Genomic DNA, 23,348 nt, shown 5'->3' with positions numbered 1-23,348 from the left:
CAGAATTAGCAAACCTATATGGGTTTCCTGGAATGCAGTATCAGACAGTTCAAATACAATTTTAATTTTTAAAATTGTAATAGAAGCTACACTGGTGAAATAAATTAAGAGAATTTGCATGTTTTATCAAATTGCATGTAAAGAACTGAACTGAAGGTAAAACCACTGCTTCTAGATAAAAATGCAAGTCTTGTACGGCAAATACGTTAGTGTACACGTGTGTAGGCAGAGCCAGCAGAAAAGCAGGCTTTATAAGCACGTGGAGGGTAAGACGAATTGTGTTCTCTAGCACACCTTGGTGAATTTCTTGGTGTTATCTTGCAGCAATCGGTTAAATTCACATCGGAAGAGTAAAAACGAGTAACCACCAACGTTTAGATGATGGAATGAGATGGCGAATTGTGGGGAGGCTAGAGATAGGCCAATCACAAGTCCAGATATACAGAGAGTTTAATTTAACACCCAGCATTGTGTGTGATCTATGGAAACAGTTCCAGGATACCGGATCCATCAAGAGAAAGCCTCGGCAATGTCATTCAAGAGCCACGACGCGAGGTCTGACAGAGAGGCTACAGCTTCTAAACTCTCTCGGGACCTGTATGCAGCCACAGAAAGCTGTGTAACAAGGGTGACTATTTCCAAAAGACTGAATGAGAGAGGGTTGTTTGCCAGAAGACCGGCTGTTTGCGTCCTGCTCAAGTCTACAGACAGGAGAGTCCGATTAGCATAGTGCAGTCAGCATAGTGGCAACCATTCTGTTCACCGACGAGTCCTGTTTTAGCCTAAACACCAATTCTCGCCATACTTTCATATGGAGAGAGACAGGGACCTGCTACCTAACCTCCAATGTCACCAAAATCAACAATTATGACGATCATGGTGTAATGGTCTGGGCAGGCATCATGTTGGATGGCCGCATACCTCTCAACGTCTTTGATAGAGGCTGTGTGACTGGGATGAGGTCTTGGAGCCCTATGTTCACCTTTTACGGGGTTTCATCTTACAGGATGATAGCGGGAAGCCACATAGAGCTCTTCTGGTCAACAAATTTCTCAAGAGTGAGAATATTCGCCAGATGGATTGGCCAGCCAGGTCTCCTGACCTCAACCCTATAGAGCATGTTTGAAACGCTCTGGGAAGGGTATTGCGACTCACAACACCCCCTTCGAAAGACATCCAGGAACTAAAAACAGTGTTGCTGAACGAGTGGGACAAATTGCCACCAGCACTAATAAACTGCCTTATTTCCAGTTTGACATCACGCAGTGAATGGCTTTAAGAGGAAACCATACCCCCTCTTAACCCATTTCTTTTGTGTCTTCTGCAACCGCTGTTTCAGACCTTCAGACTTCCTTGAGTGTTACACACGAGAATGTTTGTCTATTATAACTGTTGAATGTTTATTTTGTTTGTATTATATCAACCTATATTCACACCAAATTTTATTAAAATCTGTCCAGTAGTTCTGGAGATTGTAGATCAAATATGAAAACTCTCTTAATTTATTTCACCAGTGTATCCCAGAGACCACCACCTATTTCACCATCACCAAGAGATGTAGTAATTTATATATTGTTGCAAAACAGAAGAGGATAAATTTAGATTAGTGAAACACAATCAATAATTAAATGGGGATTGTTTGCCAGAAGACCGGCTGTTTGTGTCCCGCTGAAGTCTACGGACAGGAGAGTCCGATTAGTGTGGTGCAGACAGCATAGTGATTGGAGTACGGAGCAATGGGTGACCATTCTGTTCACCAACGAGTCCCGTTTCAGCCTAAACACCGATTCTCGCCATACTTTCATATGGAGAGAGACAGGACCAGCTACCTACCCTCCAATGTTCGTGAAATCAACAATTATGGCGGTGGTGGTGTGATGGTCTGGGCAGGCATCATGTTGGATGGCTGCACACCTCTCCATGTCTTTGACAGAAGCTCTATGACTGGGGTGAGGTATAGGGATGAGGTTTTGGAGCCCTATGTTCGCCTTTTCCTGGGTGCAGTGGGCCCCAAGTTTATCTTACAGGATGATAATGCGAGGCCACATAGAGCTCTTATGGTCGACGAATTTCTCGAGAGTTAGGATATTCGCCGGATGGATTGGCCAGCCAGGTCTCCAAACCTCAACTCTATAGAGCATGTCTGGAACACTCTGGGGAGGGCAATTGCAACTCACAACCCCCTCCAAGAACCATCCAGGCATTGAAAACAGTATTGCTGAATGAGTAAGAGGGGACGATACCCCTCTATTAAACCATTTCTTTTGTGTCTTCTGCAACTGCTGTTTCAGACCTTCAGACTCCCACAAGTGTTACACACGAGCATGTGTGTCTATTATAACTGTTGAATGTTTGTTTTGTTTGTATTATATCCACCTATGTTCACACCAAATTTTATTAAAATCTATCCAGTAGTTCTGGAGATCATAGATCAAATATGAAAATTCTCTTAATTTATTTCACCAGTTCACCAGTGTATTTCGGCTGAAGCCAGTAAGGAAGGCTATCAGAAAGTATTTCAGATATAGTCATAAATGGTGACGAAATCTCAGAAAACATTCCAACCGCTTTTAGACAAGTAAAAAATGAAAGATATCCATCCTACTTTGGTCATTATCCAGAAATTCTTACAAAGGATAAGAAGAGATTTATTTTAAATTTTGACCTTTTAGACCAAAAGATACAGACTTTCCCAAAAATCAAGATTGCAGTATACAATGATTCATGACTCGGTTTTAGAGATAACAAAGACTATTCCACACCATATTGGCTAATTTCCAATAAAGACACGATGTGGTCAACAGGAATACAATACTGGCAGTCATTGTCCACACAAATACAAAAGAGCGAGCAAAGTTCTCATTGCAAGCTGTATTGAAGAAAAACTGGGAAACGAATTACTGTATTAATCAAATATTGGAAAAGTCTATAAAAGATGAAATCAATGTAAGTTAGTTTTATAGAGACTAAGTCAAGATAACTTTAGGAAAAAATAACAATACTTTTCATGGACACAGAGAAAGGACTCACATACAGAATTAAAAGAAGTTTGACTTTCGTTCGACAAAAATTGACTTGGCTATTTAATTCAAAATTTGCAATTGACTGGAATGATGAAATTTTCAAGAAATGAGGTAAATGCGTAGATAATTTTTTATCTGATGTCAAAATATTGGCAGACTAAGATATTGGAGTGAATGAGGTTATAAGAATACCCTCAGGCATTGTTGAGTATTTGAATCCTAAAATAGAAAATGAATGAAGTAATTGTTTAAGTAGTTGTTTGAAAACAAAGCTCTTGGATGAAATTAAAGTTTCCTTTTCTATTTCTTTCTAAAGAGGTTATCACACATGGCTAATGTCTCTGCTAGACGGGACTTTTCAGAGAAACGAGATTCTGTTAGCTCTGGTTTAAACAGGAGGATTCCTAGAAAAAAGATCCTCGCCTGAAGCAAAGTCCCGCTTAGCTATGGAAACAAGGTTGCGGCTAAGTGGGATTTTTTTCAAACCTCACCGAAAATGTCTCGGCTGGACTTCAGTCCCAGTTAGAGACAACCAATCAGACAAAAGTTCTGCTTATGAAGCCTCACATGATCCCAATCTGAGAGATAATCGATTAGTGTTTGACGTTCAAGGTCTTTGTAGTAAGTGAAAATGGTAACCTAGCTATGTGAGTTTCCTGGAATTGTGCGGTTCTGAGAATTGTCCCTTTCAACATCAAGTCCCATGTAGACGAAACATAATGTGATTGAGACTTAAGTAAAGGAAGTATTGTGATTGCAAAAAATTTTGGGTATCATATTCCAAAGATGTACTGAAAGAATAAGGAACTTTTTTTTAAAAAAGGATTGTAAAATGAGTTTAAAATGGAATCAAAAGGAATTTTTTGTGATGTATGTATGTTCGCATATACATACTTATGTATGTATATATATATCTATACAGTCAAAAGTCATTAATCCGGACTCGTCGGGACTTCGGCGATTCCGGATTATCGATTTTTCCGGATTATAGATCATCAATTTAAATCTCGTAAGATGGAATGCAGAAATTCTAAAATTAAAAATATGAAACCGTAATTTATGAAATAAAGAACAATTATTTTCTAAAGGGTATCAAAATTTACAAAAAAAAAAAAAAAAAGCTTAATATTTATTTGTTTACTTTATTAAACATTTATTTCAATGTAAGTTGTTTAAGTTGCTTCGTTTTATGTGATAATACTTTCTCTTTAATTCTATAAACAGACATAATTTCTTGTTCAGTTACAAAGTTCCGCTGTTCAAGTCCCGTAATTGCTGTGCCGAGAATACCGACTAACTTGCAAATCGAAATTTTTTCGTTTTCACTAACCTCTCTGTCACATTCTTCATGTCTTTATCCATTTTTTGCAGCAATTCCACTTTTTGTTTGATGGACATCGAAACATACTTTCGTTTTGTACGATCCTTTGGGAGCTCCAGAATCGGAAATTCTATTTGACATAGTCGAAAGTTCAAGTTTACTTTTATAGTATTGCTCTTACAGTCTGCAAAAAATAATAAGTTGGATCCAATTCGAAAATTAAGGAACAATGCAATCATCAACATTAACTGAAATAGATAATTAGATAATTTTAGCTTATACCGCCCGTTATACATAAAACGCGCATGCGAAAATGTATTCTGCGCTTGCGCACATGCATATGCGCAGACGTAAGACGTCTTACGCGCACGCATAAATGCCTATGCGCATGTGTCAACGCGGCGCATGCGCAGAAAGTTTTTAGCTTTGAGGTCCGGATTATGGGTGTCCGAATTAATGACTTTTGACTGTATTTACTTCAAAAGTATATAGAAAGTTAGCACTCTCTATTTAAAGTTTGCAGAACACACTACTTAACATCACTTAGTTTGGCAATGCTTCTCCACTCTCCAAAAACAAATATAGTTTTTAAGTTAAATGAAAACTTACTATTTACTTGCCGTTTTAGTATTATTTAAGTATAATTTATTAGTTTTTATAGATAATGTCTAGTTTCTTTTTGATTTATATGCATAATTCGTGTTGGGAAAGTTTCTATAGGCAAGAGTTTCTAAATTACTTTGGTTTTCTACATTTATTTATTTTTTTAAAATTTTAATTCTGGTCTTTTAATTGCTAATTTCTCGAAATTCCACTTGTTTAAATTTCTTTTTAGTAATTCACCACATTTGGTATCACTTTTTGTTTTGACTTTTACCCTTGTCTACATGGATGATGAAACACGAATTGAATGATGGAAGAGTTAGGTTTAGAGGCAACTTCCCCTTGATCAGTCTGTCTCCTGCCTGCTCAACAATCATTCACTTATGCATTTTTATAAATAAATTTTTTAGGATTGAATAATTTTTGGAATTTTATATTTATTAATGGATTTTGATACTTGATTTACATATGCTCTCAGAATTTAAATGATATTGTAGGTTAGTTCACAACAATAATTAATCATTTATTTGTTTGCATTAAATTTCATTAAAATTTTTTAACTTTGAATTTGCTTTTTATGAATAGAGAATGTTTGTTAAATATATCTATATTTAGATATAGATATAGGTATACATGTCATATAACTGAAAAACGATTAGCCGCAGAACATTGAAATTTTGTGTGTGAGACTGCGATAATATCTCGTTGTGCACTTCTCTTTTTTATTGCATTTGGCAGTACTTATATGATATAAATGTATATAAGATATCAGAAAATACGATAGCTGCTTTTAAAAATAATTGTCGACCTTAAAATTGATGATCCTAGATTTAGTGCTCTCCCCCTTAATTCATCTGTTTCTCCAAATTTGAGATCCTTCCGTGATTATATAACAGCCTCATGTTAACCAATCATAGCTTTTCTCTACAATTACACCAGACCTTTTATAAATACTGCTGGTGAATTAATTATGTCATTCTCTAAGTGCTGCTCTGTCATTCTCGCGCTGCTTTGCTTCTCAAATGCCTAAAAAAAACTGTGCATAGAAATTTATCATATTTAATTATGATTGAATAAGTGTCTGCCAAATTAATAGGATATTTATGAAAATAAAGATTGGTGATTTGTCGAAATTCAGTTTTGCTGCCTTCATCTCTATGCCTTAACAACCAGCCATGATGTATATTGAAAGCTTCCAGTTTTTCTTCTACTCATTAGAACATTATATATATAAATATGTATATCCATCCCCTTAACCTGCTTAAAAGTCCTTACTCAACCTTTATTTTCACTCGTAGTCGTATCTTCCCATTACAGAAGTGTTTTAAATGACGAAAAATATTTTGGCAACGTCAATTTAAAATAAACATGATTTTTGACATAAAGGAATTTAAATTTCCCTTTGGTCTCCCGGTTCTTATATTTGGAAAAGTTTTATAGTACTCATGAAAAAATTTAATTATCAAAAGTTTGACTTCCGTGCTAAAAAAACTGAGCAGTATATTTAATTAAAAAAAAATTGCAATTTTTGATGTCATTTTCTACTTGCCTTGAGCTATCGGTTAATTAAATTAGAATCATTCACTAAATGAAGTGCAGGAAAAAAAAAAAAAAAAAAAAAAAAAAAAAAAAAAATGTGTATAATTTAATAGACCATACAAGGAAGTCACATGGTGTCCATGTATTTAAATATTAATTCAGATCTGATAAAAATCATTATCAAAATTTGGGCTTCTGGAAACATCGAAGCTTTTTTCTGGGGAAGTACTGTAAATTTATTGGGGGCCAAGAATTTTTTTTGCATAGGGACCCAAGAGTTCTAGTCACACCATTGGAAGGAACAATGCTTCAAATTATTTCTCAAAGCAATCTCTCTACCAAATTTCCATTACAACAAAAACCGAAATCCATTTGTAACTAGGCTTACTAATTGTCTTTTGGAATAAATGTATAATTGAAATGTAGAATATGCATGTAATTTGTAATTTTTTACAATAGAAGTGATTGTCCTCTTTCTTCCATAAAATTTACCAAACTGCACCAAGGTGATTGCAAAAATGTGCAAGTACTGCATTGAGTTTGCAAAAGTTGATAGCTTATGTGAAATATGATTGTGACCTATCTACATAGATCCATCTTCTACTAATTAGCATATCAGCCATGTCAGCCAGAGATTCAGGAGAAATAAGAATAGTACTATCTAAAAAAAAATTTACCACTTTTTTATCTATATATAATAGTTTCTTTTTGACTGTAGCATTTATGCAGTGACTAATAAACATTTATGCCAACAATGTAATTAATGGAAGTAGTTTTTAATGTTACAGACAAAGCTACTACAAGATACTAGTATTATCTACAAATTATGGTTAAAGCATAAGATAATTATACATATAGGATTTTTTAAAATAATTACTAAAAAAATGAAATCATCTGCACATTGCATGCTGTTACTTTTAATTTACAATTTTAAAAAACTTCTTTTTTGGATCATTTAAGCTTATGTCCAATAAAATTATGAATGAACTACATGGGTGGAAAAATCAGTAGTAAAATAACATGCTTATTTTTTATTACTATTTTATTCTGTAATAAAAAAATAATAATGAATATATGCATAAGTTATGCATCTTAAGTCAGCTTTCATACCACAAGCATAAGTTCTTTTATTATCTATTTACAAATTCATCTTAAAATGTTTTGATGATAAATAAGAATGCAGTTAAATATTTTTTGAAATCCAAAGTAAGATTTTGTTTTTAAATTTATTAAAACTGTATTCCCTTATGATTCTAGTAAAAGATTACTTATTTCAAATATTAAAAAGGAAAAAATTAAGAGATTTTCATGTTTGATGAAAATTAAATGTCACTACAAGTATTACTTGATTTTCATTTTGTGCCCAGTGGTGAACATTTCCATCATAAAATCTCCAAGTGCCAGCTGAACAATTTGTAAAAAAAAAAAAAAAAAAAAAAAAAAGAACTATTTAAATTGTAATCCTAATTACCTGGATACTAATCACAGTACTAATTAATTTAATCATAATGCTCCACCCTATATGAATAAGAATTGATTTTAAGGAAAGGAATTTTTCACAACTAGAGGCTTTTCAATGGCTAAATGGTTAAAGCTGGAAAATCTGGTAGTTGTATGTTGGATTTGATTTCTGTAGAACGGGTTGATTGTAATGATGTTTTTAATAGTTTTCTTGATATGTAATATAAATTAGATTTAGTATTTCCAGCAAAATCTTCCTGAGACATTCCTTTTCTAGCAGAGGGTACTTGAGTGCTTAGTCATAATGAAATGGTTCAATTGGACCATAAAACTATGCAGTATTGACAGTATCATAAAAGGTTGTTGAGTTAGATTATGATAAAGAATATGAGGAATACCGTATTTACTCACAAATTTTTTCCCCATTGCTTTATTTCCTCTAGTTTTTCAGCATATAATATAGAAACTTCTGATTTATGGTAACAATATAAAATATATGTACAAATAGGAAAGTATTTTGGATAAGTAAAAAACACATTATTGAAACATATTATAGTCTTTTGAAATAAATAACATAATAATATTAATATGTCTTTATGTGTGCCTTTTAAGCAATCCCTTCAGATATAGTATACAGTGTGTACTTTTCCCTTCCTCATTACTGAGTTATAAAATCAATAAGAAGGGGAATATGCAAATAAATATGATATAACTTTGAAGAAATCTCTTTCTGAGGAAAATTTTTCTGATGTCCTAACTCATTATATAATCAGTTTCCGGTATCACATTGAAGGGGGATACAATTTTTCTGTTCATTAAGTTTTGGGAGTTAATCGATTACATAAGAGGAAATATATGGATTTAGTCTATATTAATAATTGGTTACTTTCTAACTGTCCATACAGCCATGAAAAGTCATCAGTTTGTTAGTGAAATATGTTTGACTGTTTTTGTAGCTCATGAATACTATTCATGCACAGCTGATCAGTACTGTTCATTCTGTTGTCCCTGTATGATTTACTATTATTAGCCTCTTCCCGAAATTAGGGTTAGAAGGAAACACTGATCAGTGAAAATAATGATTAAAATATAAAACATGTACTTTTCTATGCCGCAAGAGTGTGTGGTTTGTTATTGTCGCTGTATATACTTGAAAACCTACCAAAAACAAGGCATTTTTCTGAATGCTGAAAATGGTTTGTGGGTAATCAGAAAGTATCATAATTGATGTTTATAAAACTCCGATATGTGTAAGTAATTGGCTCTCAATTGTATTTTAAAAATTATTTTAGTAAATGATATAATAAATAAAAATTACATCATTTTACTGTCAGGTTTGTTAAATATTTTCTAGACCAAACATAGGTTTATAATGATTAATTACTGTATCAATTTTTATTTTTTTTTTAGAATGAAGTTAGACATGCAAAAGAAGTGAAATTTGGAAATCTTGACATCAAATACACTTCATTAAAATCAGTTAATAAAAAAACTGAAAATCCAAATTTATTATTAACTGATTCATTAGGAACAGATTTACTACCTGGTGTATATGAAGGTAATTTTTTAAATTGATTGTACTACAAGCATGCCATTTATTTGATTGAAATTATGTAATAATTTAATTTATGCATTTTGCTGAAATAACTCAGTTTTTTGTATTTATTTTCTTTTTATGTTGTATGTATAATTTAGATAATTTATGTCATTATTTTTCAAATTTTTGCTGCACACTGATTATTCACATGCAAATAATCCTCAACACAGATTGTCTGTGCTGTGTTCCCGAAGTATTTCCTATAATGCGAGTTAAAAGTTATATCTAAAATTCATTTTTAATGTTATCATGGTGCCAAAATGTTTTAGGTTATAATAAGCTAGTTCCTGATTTCTTTTAATTTAATTAACTCAGCTACTAAGTGAAAATCTGTATGAGAGAAAACGAGTGGTTAATATATGACCTTGAATGTGCTAAGAGAACCAAAAAACAACCTTACTAAGCAGAAGTTATTAAAGATACTATCTTTTATTGCCATTAAGGCAACATTTCAAAGATTAAACACAGTATAAACCACCAAGAAATGGAAATTATTAACTAGGAAGTTTATATATATATATATATATATATATATATGTGTGTGTATGATGATTTATTTTATTGCTGTAAGTAATTTGATATTAGATGACAGTTTGAGTAGGGAATGCACCAGCTCATGTTTTAATCATGGCCGAGAAAATTGTTGCATATACTGGCTGGAAACTGCAGTGTAAAGGATGACTGGATGGAGTTTTAAGATATGGACTTGATGAAATTCTAACACCATAGAATTTTTAATCTTTCATTTTTCACAAAACAGAGCTATGCTTTTAATCCAGTGTAAGAAGAAACAGCATTATGTATTCAGATTTTCAGTCTAATAATAATGATTAGCAATTTCTATATGATATTCCTAGTTGTACTAATTAAAACTTTACTTTTTTTTTAATCTATAGCACAAAACTCGGAAACCAAAAATAGATAAATAAATTGTGCAAGAAAAATCAATCAGATTTTCAATTGAGTTTGGAAAAAAAATTAAATTTTGAAATTTCTTTTAATAAAGAATATAGGTGATACATAATTTTTATTATAGAATAGCCACAGCAATAAATATTTCACAGAAAAAGCATTGGCCTTTATGAGCATTGAACTGCATGTTTGAAATGAATTCAGAACATTCATAAACGTGTTAATCATTGATTATTTAGAGAACAATTTTCTTTTTCTTTTCATTTCTAAATATTGAAGAGGTGGCTGAAATAAATTAAAAACTGACTTTATAAGGAACTGGTGTGAAAATTTCACTTTGCATTTTCACTAGACATTAGAACTTTTGGACATGCAGATAAGCAGGCTCATTTATTTGAATTCTATAGATATTTTATCAAAATCCAATTGGGGAATAAATTTTCCTTTGAGATTTGTAGCACAGAAACTATCTTGATTGACCTGAAGATGTAGTGATTTATTTTGTTGTAGATAATTTGATATTAGATGACAACTTGATGAGGAAATTCACCAGTTTATTATTTGATCATAATCAAGAAAACTGCTGCATGGTTGGCTGGAAACTATAGTCTACCGGTAGGCAGCTCACCAATATCAAAGTGGTAAATTTGCTGAACACTGGTAGTTCCAACCTAGATTCAACTCCAAATGAACTTTCTGTTCCGGTGCACCGGAACATACTCCCACCCTATCAGGCATTAGTCCTGATATATGGGCAAAGGAGCTAATTTATGAATGTTTCTTTTGAAAATAGAGTGTTTAGTTTTAACTGTGGCCACACGAATCAGTCCGTCTGCACCATGATGAAGTTCGACCACCTGTCCTAGTGACCAGGAACCTGGAAGATGACCATCATCTAGTAACAGGACGATATGTCCAATTTTCATATTCGGCTGAGTGTCCTTCCATTTCTTTCTGGTTGGAAGAGAAGATAGATATGCTTTGGTCCATGATTTGCAGAAGTCCTTCCGCATCTTTTGAAGAAGATTCCACCTATTCCGTATATTGGCAGGACTAGTAAGAGGTAGTTCAGGAGGGGATAGGTTCACGTTTCCTGTAAGAAAATGTGGAGGAGTGAGAATATTAATGCAATCAATGTCAGTATTGTTTACACTACATAATGGACGAGAATTTAAACTGGCTTCTATCTGAGCCAATAGAGTTGTCAATTTTTCGAAAGTAAGTAGAGTTTTACCGATTACTCTTTTACAATGATATTTGATTGATTTAATTGCGGCCTCCCAAATTCCTCCGAAATGAGGAGATGCTGGAGGTATAAAGTGCCATTCTATTGATGATTGAGTTAAATGATGAACAACGGCTTCGTTTTTAGGAAGTGAAGCCCAGAATCGTTGTATTTCGCTGAGCTTTCGATTAGCCCCAACGAAGTTTGTTGCATTGTCGCTGTAAATGTGACTTGAAGCTCCTCGTCTAGCACTGAAGCGATGCAAAGCAGCTAAAAATGCATCAGCGGTTAAATCGCTGACTGTCTCGATGTGTAGTGCCTTAATAGCGAGACAAATAAATAGAGCAATGTAACCCTTGGTTGATTTTGCTCTATGTCCCTTGTGGAATTTGATTGAAATAGGACCGGCATAGTCCACTCCGCAGTTGAAGAAAGTCCTCTCGAGTGTTACTCAATGCTTAGGTATATTACCCATAAGCTGGGATGTGGCGGAATGCCCTCCCACCCGTAAAAGACTGTTTTCATCCATAAACGGATGGAGGGAGCATAGCTGACTTTTCTTAGGCAACGATCTTTGATTTTTAATGCATTTTAGGTCCTCATTAAAGTAATCTTCCTGAACCCACTGAATTATGATTACTTCTGCATTTTTAGTTTCTGTATAAGTGAGTGGAGAGAAGGAATCAGTTATAAGTGTTTGACATTTGTTATTGGTTTTGCACTTATTGATGAATCTTAAACAATATGCTAAAATGTGTATAATCTTAGAAAATGATGAATATTTTTCAAATAAATAACTATATAATTCACTTGACATAGCACTATGAAATGAAAATATAGGATCAGATCTTTGTTCAGCTAGATCCTTGATTTCTTTGGAAGCGGATTCCTCTTTCAGCCAGTGAGACGAATCCAAAAAAAGCCAATTTGGGCCATTTTACCACAAGTTGCAATTAGAAAGGCATTTGGGATCAATACCGCGCGAAGCGATATCTGCTGGATTCTATTTGGAAGAGACATGCCTCCAATATTTTGTTGGAAGTACTTCGATTATTTGAGAAGTCCGGTTTGCTACAAAAGTCTTCCATTTACGGGGATGTGCGGAAAGTCAGGAAAGTACGACTTTGGAGTCAGTCCAAGCGTAAACATGAAACTTATATTTTTTTAGAGTGTTTATGACTGCACAATATAACTTTGAAAGTAAATGAGCACTGTATAATTCCAATTTAGGAACAGATACTTGTTTGATAGATGCGACTTTAGTTTTAGAAACTAAGAGAGAAACCTTTATTTCATTTCCGTGTATTTGTTTGCAATATATTGCAGCAGCGTAAGCAAGTGTTGAAGCGTCGCAAAAGCCATGCAATTCAAATGTGTCAGAGGAAATAAGGAACTGTAAAATGTTCAACTGCATTGAAAGATTTCTGAAATTTAAACGAATCCTCAGTAATAGGAGAATCCCAGCCCCCTTTCGTAAGTCAGAGCTTTTGATAAAAAATTATCAATACAACAGAGTACATGGGGAAATTAATCCTAATGGATCGAAAATGTGTGCCGATTGGGACAAAATGTATCTTTTTGTCAGCGGTGGGGTGAGTGTAAGTGCGGGTTTGAAAATGAATGTGTCTGTTGAAGGGTTAAAAAATAATCCTAAGACTTTTGTGCTTTCCTTATCATTAGGAATTATTTTTAAATTAGTGTCCGTTGAACAATGCTCTTGAAATTCTGCAAGAAATGCATTTGAATTAGAATTCCACTTTCGTAGGTGGAAACCGTGCGTTTGTCAAATATTGGTAATTTCCTTACAAAGTGATATTGCATCACTATCGGTACTTGAACCGATAGGAAATCATCCATGTATACATTGTGTACTAAAGTATGAGAAACAGCAATATTTTGTGGATAATGTAGCACAATTTGCTTACTACACCTAGTGGCTAGGAAAGAAGCTGGAGCTAAACCATATGTTACGGTGTTTAACTTGTATGTACGTATTTTTTCGTTAGGATTAAACCTCCAAAGAATTTGTCGGTAGTTTCGATCCTCATCAGCCACTAAAACTTGACGGTACATTTTCTCTCTGTCTGCTGAAAAAACTATTTCTGGAAATCGGAAATTAATTAAAATTTCAAAAATGTCTCGTTGCAATTTAGGACCAACACCCAAGATTGAATTCAATGATTTAGCGCAGGAAGTTTTACATGAAGTGTCAAAAATGGCTCTTAATTTGGTAGTTGTACTAGACGGCTTGATCAGCATGATGGGGAAGGAAATATTACTTAGTCTGAAATCTATTTAAACAGTTTTGTGTGACCAATTCCATATGACCTAAATTTTCATATTCATGCATAAAATCCTTGTATTGCTTTTCAAATTCCGAGTTTTCCTTAAATTTACGTTCCATAGCACATAATCGAGAAAGTGCAGCTGGTTTTGAATTACCTAATTCAGATTTAGATTTTAAAAATGGCAACTTCACAACAAAACGACCATCTGAATTAATTGAGTAATTTTCCTGAAAATGCATTTCAACAAATTTTTCTTAAGGTGAGAATAGAGTGTCAGTTGAATTTGGTACTTCTTCTAACTCCCAAAACTGTTTCAATTTGGTATCAATATTTATCTCATAAATATGCAAGTTTGATAGTGAACTTGATTTCATTTGAGATTCCGGTAGTTTTCCGGATATGAGGAAACCAAAAAATGAGTTTTGAGCAATTAAATCACTTTGAGAACAAGTTATTTGTCCAAGAAGTAAAATAGAAAACAAGTAGTCAGATCCTAGAATAATATCTATCTTATCTGGAATGACAAGAAAATGACATATAAAACTTATAAATACAAGAACAGAAAAAAAATAAGGAAAAATAGACAGCATTCGAGCTGCCTTGCGAATGCGTTCGCTCGAGTCCGACTGTTCAACTGAATTAAATGTTCTTTGACATAGTGCCAAAGCGAAACAGAGGTAGATTGAGTTGTTCTGTTCCAGTGCACTGGAACATAGTAATGTTACAAGAACATACAAGAAAGTAATGTTATTGAGCCTTCAGCAAGTTCTTGGGTTTCTCTATCATCCTGGTAAGAAGGAAAGATGCTGCGACTAGGTACTGTATTGAATGGTGTCACAAAGAAAGAGAATTGCCTTCTTGGTAGGATTGTCAACATTCTGGACACACTTTCTGGAAGTAAGTGGTTTTCAAAGCTTGATTTAAAGACTAGGCATTGGCAGATTGGCAGGAGAGGTACACTCTGATGACCGAGTAAAAACGGCATTTACTCCTGGTTAAAGACTTTGGTGGTGACCTGTTGTTGACTTAATGACTAGGACATGCCATCTGTGCTGAAGATATGTGTGTAAATCCAGAAAAAATGTCGGCAGTTAAGATTTGGAGGCTTCCCGAAAATGTCTATCAACTGGGAAGTTTCCTTGGACTTTACACTTATTATAGGAGATTTGTGAAGGACATTTCTTCCATTGCCTTCACAGACTGATGTAGGGCAAGCAAAAGTTCTTGTTGACAAAAGAATGTGAGGATGCATTTTACGAACTGCAGGAGACTTAAACATCTGCTATAATCAGGACGTGTCCTCAGCTCGAGGCACTCTTTATTCTGCTGGTAAAAATATATTTACGGATACCCCTTGACGATAATCGGCAGTACACGGACACCAAGTTTGTGCATTTCGTTGACTTGTTATTATAGCTTTGTGTAGTGCAAAAATGGCTGTTACACGAATCCAAAATTACAAGTCAAAGAATTGCACAAACTCAGTATCCATGTACACATCGACCTATTTTCACTTGAAAAAACATCAGAGAATTGCACAAACTAGGCATTGCGCACTCCTTTGACTTTGTCCATGTACACATCGATCTATATTCACTTAAAAATCAAAGGAGCAACCAACAGAAAATATATAACATCAGTAAACTACATTTTAAATCAGACAATAAAATAACATCAGAAAGGAAATTCATCTTACTACAAAAAGTAATACAAAAAGGAAATATCCACTTACCATAGTTACAAATTTCTGTGTCTTCAGTCTAACAAAATTCCTTAACAGCATCCAAAAACCTCCTAATGTTATCTGAACTAGAATCTGTATACTAGCATTGCCACATAAATTCACAAAAATAAGAGTAAAAAAGATCCTCCTTAGTGCCTGTATCCTCCGACATTCAACCATATGCATTTCCTTCATACAAACAGGACACTTATAATGGCTACTAAGTAAACCTTCATTTACACAACCAGTCAATTAATGTTTTTTCGCCTTTCGTTCCAAATTGTACAGAAACTTCAAATTAATCTTACCACATTCAGCCATTTTACCATGTAAACCACAAAATAACAACGTACTTCTTATCCAAAATCCGACACACGAACAAGCCTTTCCAAATCTTTTCCTGTCATTAAAATTCACTGCAATCATGCAACCAATTATGTCATAATAAGGTTTCCATAGCATTCAACTACTCAGGTTACCATAAATGAAACAACAACTTGGCGATGAATGAAACAACAACTTAGTGATAATCCAAGGGGCACCCTTAAATCTACTCTAATCATTCTGTATGCGGATGCAAGCAGTAGGATTATTGGTGCTATTTTGTTCTGAGAAATAAATGGTCAGGAACATATTGTAGCATACCAGAGAAAGTGTTTATCTAAACCAGAGAGGAATAAATTGTGTCACCAGAAAAGAGTTTATTAGTTAAAGCTCCAGAACAGCCACATATCTAGAAGGATACAGAGATTGCAACAATATGACATCATTTTCTGGCATCAGAAAGGATCCCACAGAAACGTAAACACCCTGTGTAAAAGACTCTGCCCAGAAAGCTCGTCATATTGTTCCTGGGTCGAAGCGAAATACAAGCTGCGTAATTCGGTCTCACAGCAAGTTACAAATTCAACATTGTCTGAGCCCATGCAGGGATGAAGAAGTCATAGAAGACAAATTGGAAGATAGCATTAAATCCATCATTAACCTAATGCAGCCTTTGATTCAGAAATCTACTTGGCAGGACATTTCGATCTATTGTCCTATGACAAAACAATATTGGGCTCTCTGGGACTCACTCCTAGATAGCCAAACAGCATCTTGTACTAGAAGTTCAAATCAGATGATAGAAAGGCATCCCGATAGCAGCTGATACTTCCAAGATCCTGGATCTGAAATGTCATTAAAGAACTATGTAGGGATTTATATTTATTTTAAATAACCAGTTTTATTTAATTTGTTATTCTTTTCTATAAGCCTTCATTCCCCTAACTGTCAGTTCCAGAACATTTAAATTTGGTAGTGCACGGGAAGAAATGCAAATTCTACGTTGAAGAAAGTTTAAAAACCGAGTTTCAGTAGGAAAGAGGGAGAGTTAGGCTACTGCCGTCACCTCTGCTGCTTAAGCAATTGCTCCCAGAGTTATTGCTGGCTTGCATGGCTTAATTGCATTTACTTGCTGCCACTACTTTTCGATGGGGGGTTAAGAAACGGGATATAGCTGAGCCCTGTAGTGTAGTTCTATTACTTGTATATATTTTCAAGTTTTCAGTTTCGTTATCTGAATTTCGCTTACCACCGAAGAAGAGGTGTAGTTTGTTAGCGTCGAGTTGGCACATTGTATATTTTAAAGAGTTAATAAAGGGTACTTTTAACCCTTCTGTGAAATTACTATTACAATTTTCACACAAAGGTAAATCTACTGGACTCTATAACTACATAGCAGTCTGACTGGAGGCGACTTCAGAATAGTTAAGACTTTGCATACAGTTCGAGAGTGCTTTTACTCGAGCAAAGCAAGGGCTGACATGCAAAAGTGGTGCCAATCTCGCAATGCCTGTTTGGGCTAGAAAGTACCGAAGAAATGCAGCTAAAGAAAGCTGCAATATTACAATATCAGAACATCTTTAGAACTCGTCCCATTTGAAAACCTCAGAACTCTGCACCGAACTGCCGATGGCAACAAATACATCCTCGATGTCAGTGATTATTTACAAATTGGCCTAAAGTGTGTACTATCTGTGATTAAGAGGCTGTCAGAGTAGTAGAGGTAATGATAGAGCACTGATCATCTAGGTTTAGAGTACCTCTTCAATTACATTCTGATTTTGTAAGGAATTTTATCTCAACTATCGTTAAAGAACTATATAAACTACTTGGCAGAGACAAAACCAAAATGGCACCTTTGCATCCACACTCGAACGCCATTGTAGAGAGGTTAAATTGAACCATCCTTAATAACTGCTCTTGCTGGTGGTCAGTGGCGGCTCATAATAAGCACTGTGGAACTGCAGCACCCTCTATTTCCACTTATTATTACTTTTAATATTTAATATAGTGTGCCCTTTAGTTTTTAATTCTTTATTTATACTTTTACAATACATAATCCTTAAGCTTAATGTCAGTAGCCATCTCCCATTTTGTGAAAAGGTCGAAAAATCTTCGTTTGGAACTGCGCGCTTTACAGTTCCAGCGATGTGGTGGTTGGCTGTTCTGCGCATGCGCACACAGAAAACAGCACGCGAGCTGGTTAGAGAGAAGAGCACTGTCGCTCATGCAGTGCCGAAATTCTGGCATGTTGTTGAAAACGTGATTTGTTTTACTCCATGTGGTATTCCTTCACAAAATAGAACATCATACAGACCATAAACAGAGTTCATGGAAATTTTCAGCTTTTAAAAAATTGCCTTACTGAAATTCAGTCAACATCAAATGCAGATTAAACTATTGCGAAAGCAACAGGAATTTTAAAATATCTAAATGATGATAATTTCAAGTTTTGGTTAGAGCTTTTTTATCAGATGCCTCATGTTGAATAATATACAACTAAATGTAATCCAGAGAAATTATTAAAGTTAATGAATAAATAGCAAATTTCAAAACTGCTATTTTAGAATTAAGAAACTCAAGGTACTGTGAGAATTTTCAAAGACACTGATGGCAGAAGCTAAGGAAATATGTGACTTTATACAATGTATTGATATAATGCACAGATATTCTTCCACTAAACACTTAGAAGCTGTTAAATTGTTTAACAAGAAATGCTTAGTTTTAGGAATGAACATTCTACAGAAGAAATAGTACTGACCACTGAAGCATATCCAATGATTGACAATGAAAAGCTTAAAACTCAACTAAAAGTATTCTATTGTAGGTCTGATATCCATAAATACTGCAAATTAATTGAGCTACTGAAATTTATCTTCGAAAATAATCTAGATGATGTTCTTAGTGAAATTACGAAACTGATAAAAATTCTCTTGAGAATTCCCATGACTACATCAGAGGCAGAACGCTGCTTTTCAACATTGAAAAGAATGAAAACTATTCTAAGAAGCACTAGGAATTCGGAAAGACTAAATGTGCTTGCATTGCTTACAATAAAGAAAAATTTCCTCAGTTGTCATCCAGAGATCAAAGAGAAAATTATTGATCTTTCCGCACAAATTAAAACAAGATGAATGAATTTCATTTTTAAATGAATAGACAAAAATTGAATTGTAACAATTTTGGTTAAAGTAATTAAGACATGTTTAATTTTTTTCTTGTAAGATTTCATGAAATTTCAAAATAAATTTTCTTTTTATACATGTTTGTTTCCTTTTGCACAATTTTAAAACAAAGGTTAAAATTTTTTGGAACAGCACCCCCACTAATTTTAGCTACGAGCCGCCACTGCTGGTGGTTTTTCCAGAAAGCAACAGGACTGGAAAGAGAAGTTATGTCTGTTCTTACTGGCATAATCACAGTGCTGTTTCTTGGGCTATTACCCATCCCAGGAGGTCTAGTTGTAACCTTGGTCTGCCTTTTAGTCTGTTATTTGGGCATCTTCCCACCCAAGTTATACATTTAGGGTCTCCAAGCATGGTTTGAAGTGATGCAGAATTTTGTATGAGAGCGAGTTAACTTGGTAAAATAGAAGTTAACGACTCGATTTGACACAGCTACAGGACAACAAAATTCGTTCGATTCAACAAAGGTAAAGAGGTATTGCTATGGAATCTGATTCAATGGAAGAGACTTCAATGGGACACTCCTTAAACTACAGTTTCTCTGGGGTGGTCTTTACACAGTCCTAAGACTATAAAGTTATATTTTAAGCCTAAAGTTGTTCATGATGACAGACTAACCCTTATTATGGTACTTAGTCCCAGTAGTATATGTAACTGGTTAACATAGTATGTAGTCCTGGTACTGTATACAAGGTGTTTCATAGATCATGGGACAAACTTGGAGGGGTGGTGCTAAAACATGCAATTTGTGTATAGGAATGTAGGGTCTAAAGTGACAGGTTAAAGCAGGAATGAAAAAAAAAAAAAAAAAAAAAAAAGACACAAGAGGAAATTGTGTTTATGTACAAAATCAAAGTGCTTCTTTTCAGCAATACAGTATTCACAATAAATGTTCAAAAAAGAGAACAGTAATAGGAACTACAGCTGTGATTGGCTGGCAATACAGTGGTAGAGGGCAATAGTGAGCCAGACAAACCACAACCCGATGCATCAGAGGATCATTCGCAATTCTGATGTTGAGCGTGATGGGTGATTTACGCACAGGGAAAAAGCTGACATGCATCTCATGTATGGTGCTGTTAATGGGAACAGCAGAGCAGCACTATGGTTGTACTAGGAACGGTTTCTGAAGCACATAATGTTCGAGAACGTATGCTGAAGCACATAATGTTCGAGAGGTTGCATCGCTCTCTGTGTGAAAACGGGTCATTTGAAACCACTTCTGACACTAGGAATGGAAGAAGAAGTGCACGACAACCTCGCACTGAAAAATTCATCTTGAACATTGTGCATGAATCACCTCAGACAAGTACAAGAGCTATTGCATGTCGTCTGCAGCTGTGTCATTTCACCGTTTGGAGAGTATTGCATGAAAATGGTTTGCACCCATACCATTTGCAGAGAGTCCAAGCCCTTGCAAGAGACAGATTACCCTCTTCGAGTTCATTTCTGTCATTGGTTCTTGCAGCAGTGTGCGGCATAGGCGGATTTCCCATCAGATGTGCTATTCACAGACGAGGCAACTTTCTCACAGGACGGCATCTTCAATAGCCACAACATGCACGTGTGGGCAACTCATAATCCACATGACATACGTCCACATGCATTCCAAACCCCCACTTCTCCGTGAATGTGTGGGCGGGTATTGTTAACGACAACCTCATAGGCCCATACCTCTTATTTGCACGTACAAATGGCTTATGTTATCATATTTTTTTGCAAGAGGTGCTACCGGAATTGCTGCAGGATGTTCCGGCTGTCGTTCGTGATTGCATGTGGTTCCGGCATGATGGAGCACCAGCCCATAACCATGTGCGGGTCCGCAATTTCGTGGATGGGACATTTCCTGGCCGATGGATTGGCCGTGGTGGACCCATTCAATGGCCACCCCATTCGCCAGATTTATCCAGCTTAATTTTTTTTTTTTTTTTATGGGGCCATCTGAAGAGCATCATTTACGAGACTCCCTTTGACTCACTGGAGGGCCTTGTTGCATGAATATTCATTGCGGCTACAAGCATGCCCGAAATGACTGTCATTTTTCATCAGTCCCTTCTATGACGTTACCAAGCATGTATCACTGCTGGTGGTCGCAATTTTGAACATTTATTGTGAATACTGTATTGCTACAAAGAAGCACTTTGCGTTGATTTTGTACATAAACACATTTTCCTCTTGTGTTGTTTTTTTGCATTCCTGCCTTAATCTGTCACTTTAGACCCTACACTCCTATAAAAAAACGCATGTTTTAGTATGCTCCACTACCTCTCCAAGTTTGTCCCATGATCTATGAAACACCCTGTATAACATAAATATTAGACCACAGTCCTATGTGTATAAAAATTTGTAAATTCATACTTTTATTTATTGATTTAGTATTTGATTCGTTATATGTTATTTATTGACATTTTTTTTTCATAAGTCAGGCTTTATGTTTAGAGATTATACTGCTTGGGAAGGAGACAATTTTATTATTTTGTATATATAAATAAAGAGTTTTAATGACGTTATATGTAAAAGTGTAGTATGTCATGTACAATGCAACATGAGAGGTGTTAAGAGAGCAAAACTGTACCAGGAAAATAAGGTTACAGTGGCAAATCCATTTAACATTAAAGTAAATGGTTATCTCACCAATTTTGTGAAACAGCAGCAAACTGAAGATGGTTTTGGTGACTGATTTTTATTGTCAAATTTGATAAGAAATCCTCAAAAGTCGCTAAACTTGGCGATTATATGTTGACATTCTGGTTCTATATCTATGTAACTGGCCCTGTAACTGTGTATGCCTTCCAGCAGTTTTGAGAAATTGAAGATACAAGAAATTTGTTGATGGTTGGTGGATAAGACCAGAAGGAGCATCATTTAGTTCAGTGGAGTGTAGTTTGGAGTATTGAGAGATTACTGAGTGAGCTTCATATATTGTGTTGTGTTTAACATTCTTAGTAGTTTGAAGTGGTAACTACTGGCTGTGCTCTGCCATATTGAGAAGAACTGTGCATGAATGTTTGTGAAAAGTTCCAGAACTATAAAGTTTGAACTTTTGAGAAAATAAATTTTATCTGTCTATCATCAATTCTGGTTGCATTCAATCCATTATGAACCTGTAGGCATGTAACAGTATTTATGTTTCAGTAATATTAAATTAAAAAAAAAATTACAATTTTCTACAAATAATGAAATACAGTCAAAAGTCGTTAATTCAGACATCCATAATCCGGACCTCAAAGCTACAAACTTTCTGCGCATGCGTCACGTTGACGCATGCGCGTAAGACCTTTATGGCTGCGAAAATGCGTGTGGCGTGCACAAAATATGTTTGCGAATGCGCGTTTAATGTATAACAGATGGTATAAGATAAGCTAAAATGATCTAATTCAGTTATTGTTGCAGATTGTGTTGTTCCTTAATCTTCGAATTGGATTCAGCTTATTATTTTTTGAAGACTGTTAGAGCAATTTTATAAAAGTAAGCTTGAACTTTCGATTATGTCAAATAGAATTTCTGATATATATTTACTAATATGTAAAGGATCTACAAAGCGAAAGTATGTTTCGAAGTCCATTAAACAAAAAGTGGAATTGCTGCAAAAAATGGATAAAGGCATATCCTTTGTTTATCTAAACTTTGTTTATCTTTAACGCCGCGGTGCCGCAGTGAATTGGAAGTTGATCTGTCAGCACTATCCTAATCTTCAGGGCAGTTGTTTTTATTTTATTTGGCTTGTAATTCCTTACTAAATGTAGTATTTCATCTCGATGTACTCCGTCTTTGATATGATTTAAATCAAACTCCTCGTCATTATAATTTGCTTCCGATAGCGAAGAAAGTAACAGAGGTTATTGAAAACGAAAAAATTTCGATTGACAAATTAGTCGGTATTCTCAACACAGCAATTAATGGACTTGAACAGCCGAACTTTGTACAAGAAATTATGTCTGTTTATAGAATTAAAGAGAATGTGTTATCACATAAAAAACGAAGCAACTTAAACAACTTGCATTGAAAAAAAATGTTTAATAAAGTAAACAAATAAATATTAAGCTTTTTTTTGTATACCCTTTAGATCATAATTGTTCTTTATTTCATAAATTACGGTTTCATATTTTTAATTTTATAATTTCTGCATGCCATCTTACCAGATTTA

At 34.7% G+C, this 23,348-nt stretch overlaps 1 protein-coding gene across 1 annotated transcript in view; it reads left to right on the top strand.

Moving 5' to 3' along the window:
• Window positions 1-23,348, top strand: part of LOC118186908 (histidine protein methyltransferase 1 homolog) — a 66,448-nt gene that overhangs the window by 5,334 nt on the left and 37,766 nt on the right. The window contains exon 3 of the mRNA XM_085823724.1: window positions 9,358-9,505. Within this exon, the coding sequence (XP_085679850.1) occupies window positions 9,358-9,505 (148 nt within the window). The remainder of the gene's footprint in view (window positions 1-9,357; window positions 9,506-23,348) is intronic.

Source organism: Stegodyphus dumicola, chromosome 9 (genome assembly GCF_044657685.1).
Source record: "Stegodyphus dumicola isolate Sdum_Otavi_A_Nest chromosome 9, ASM4465768v1".
NCBI lineage: Eukaryota > Metazoa > Arthropoda > Arachnida > Araneae > Eresidae > Stegodyphus > Stegodyphus dumicola.
This window is presented reverse-complemented; position numbering and strand designations above follow the sequence as displayed.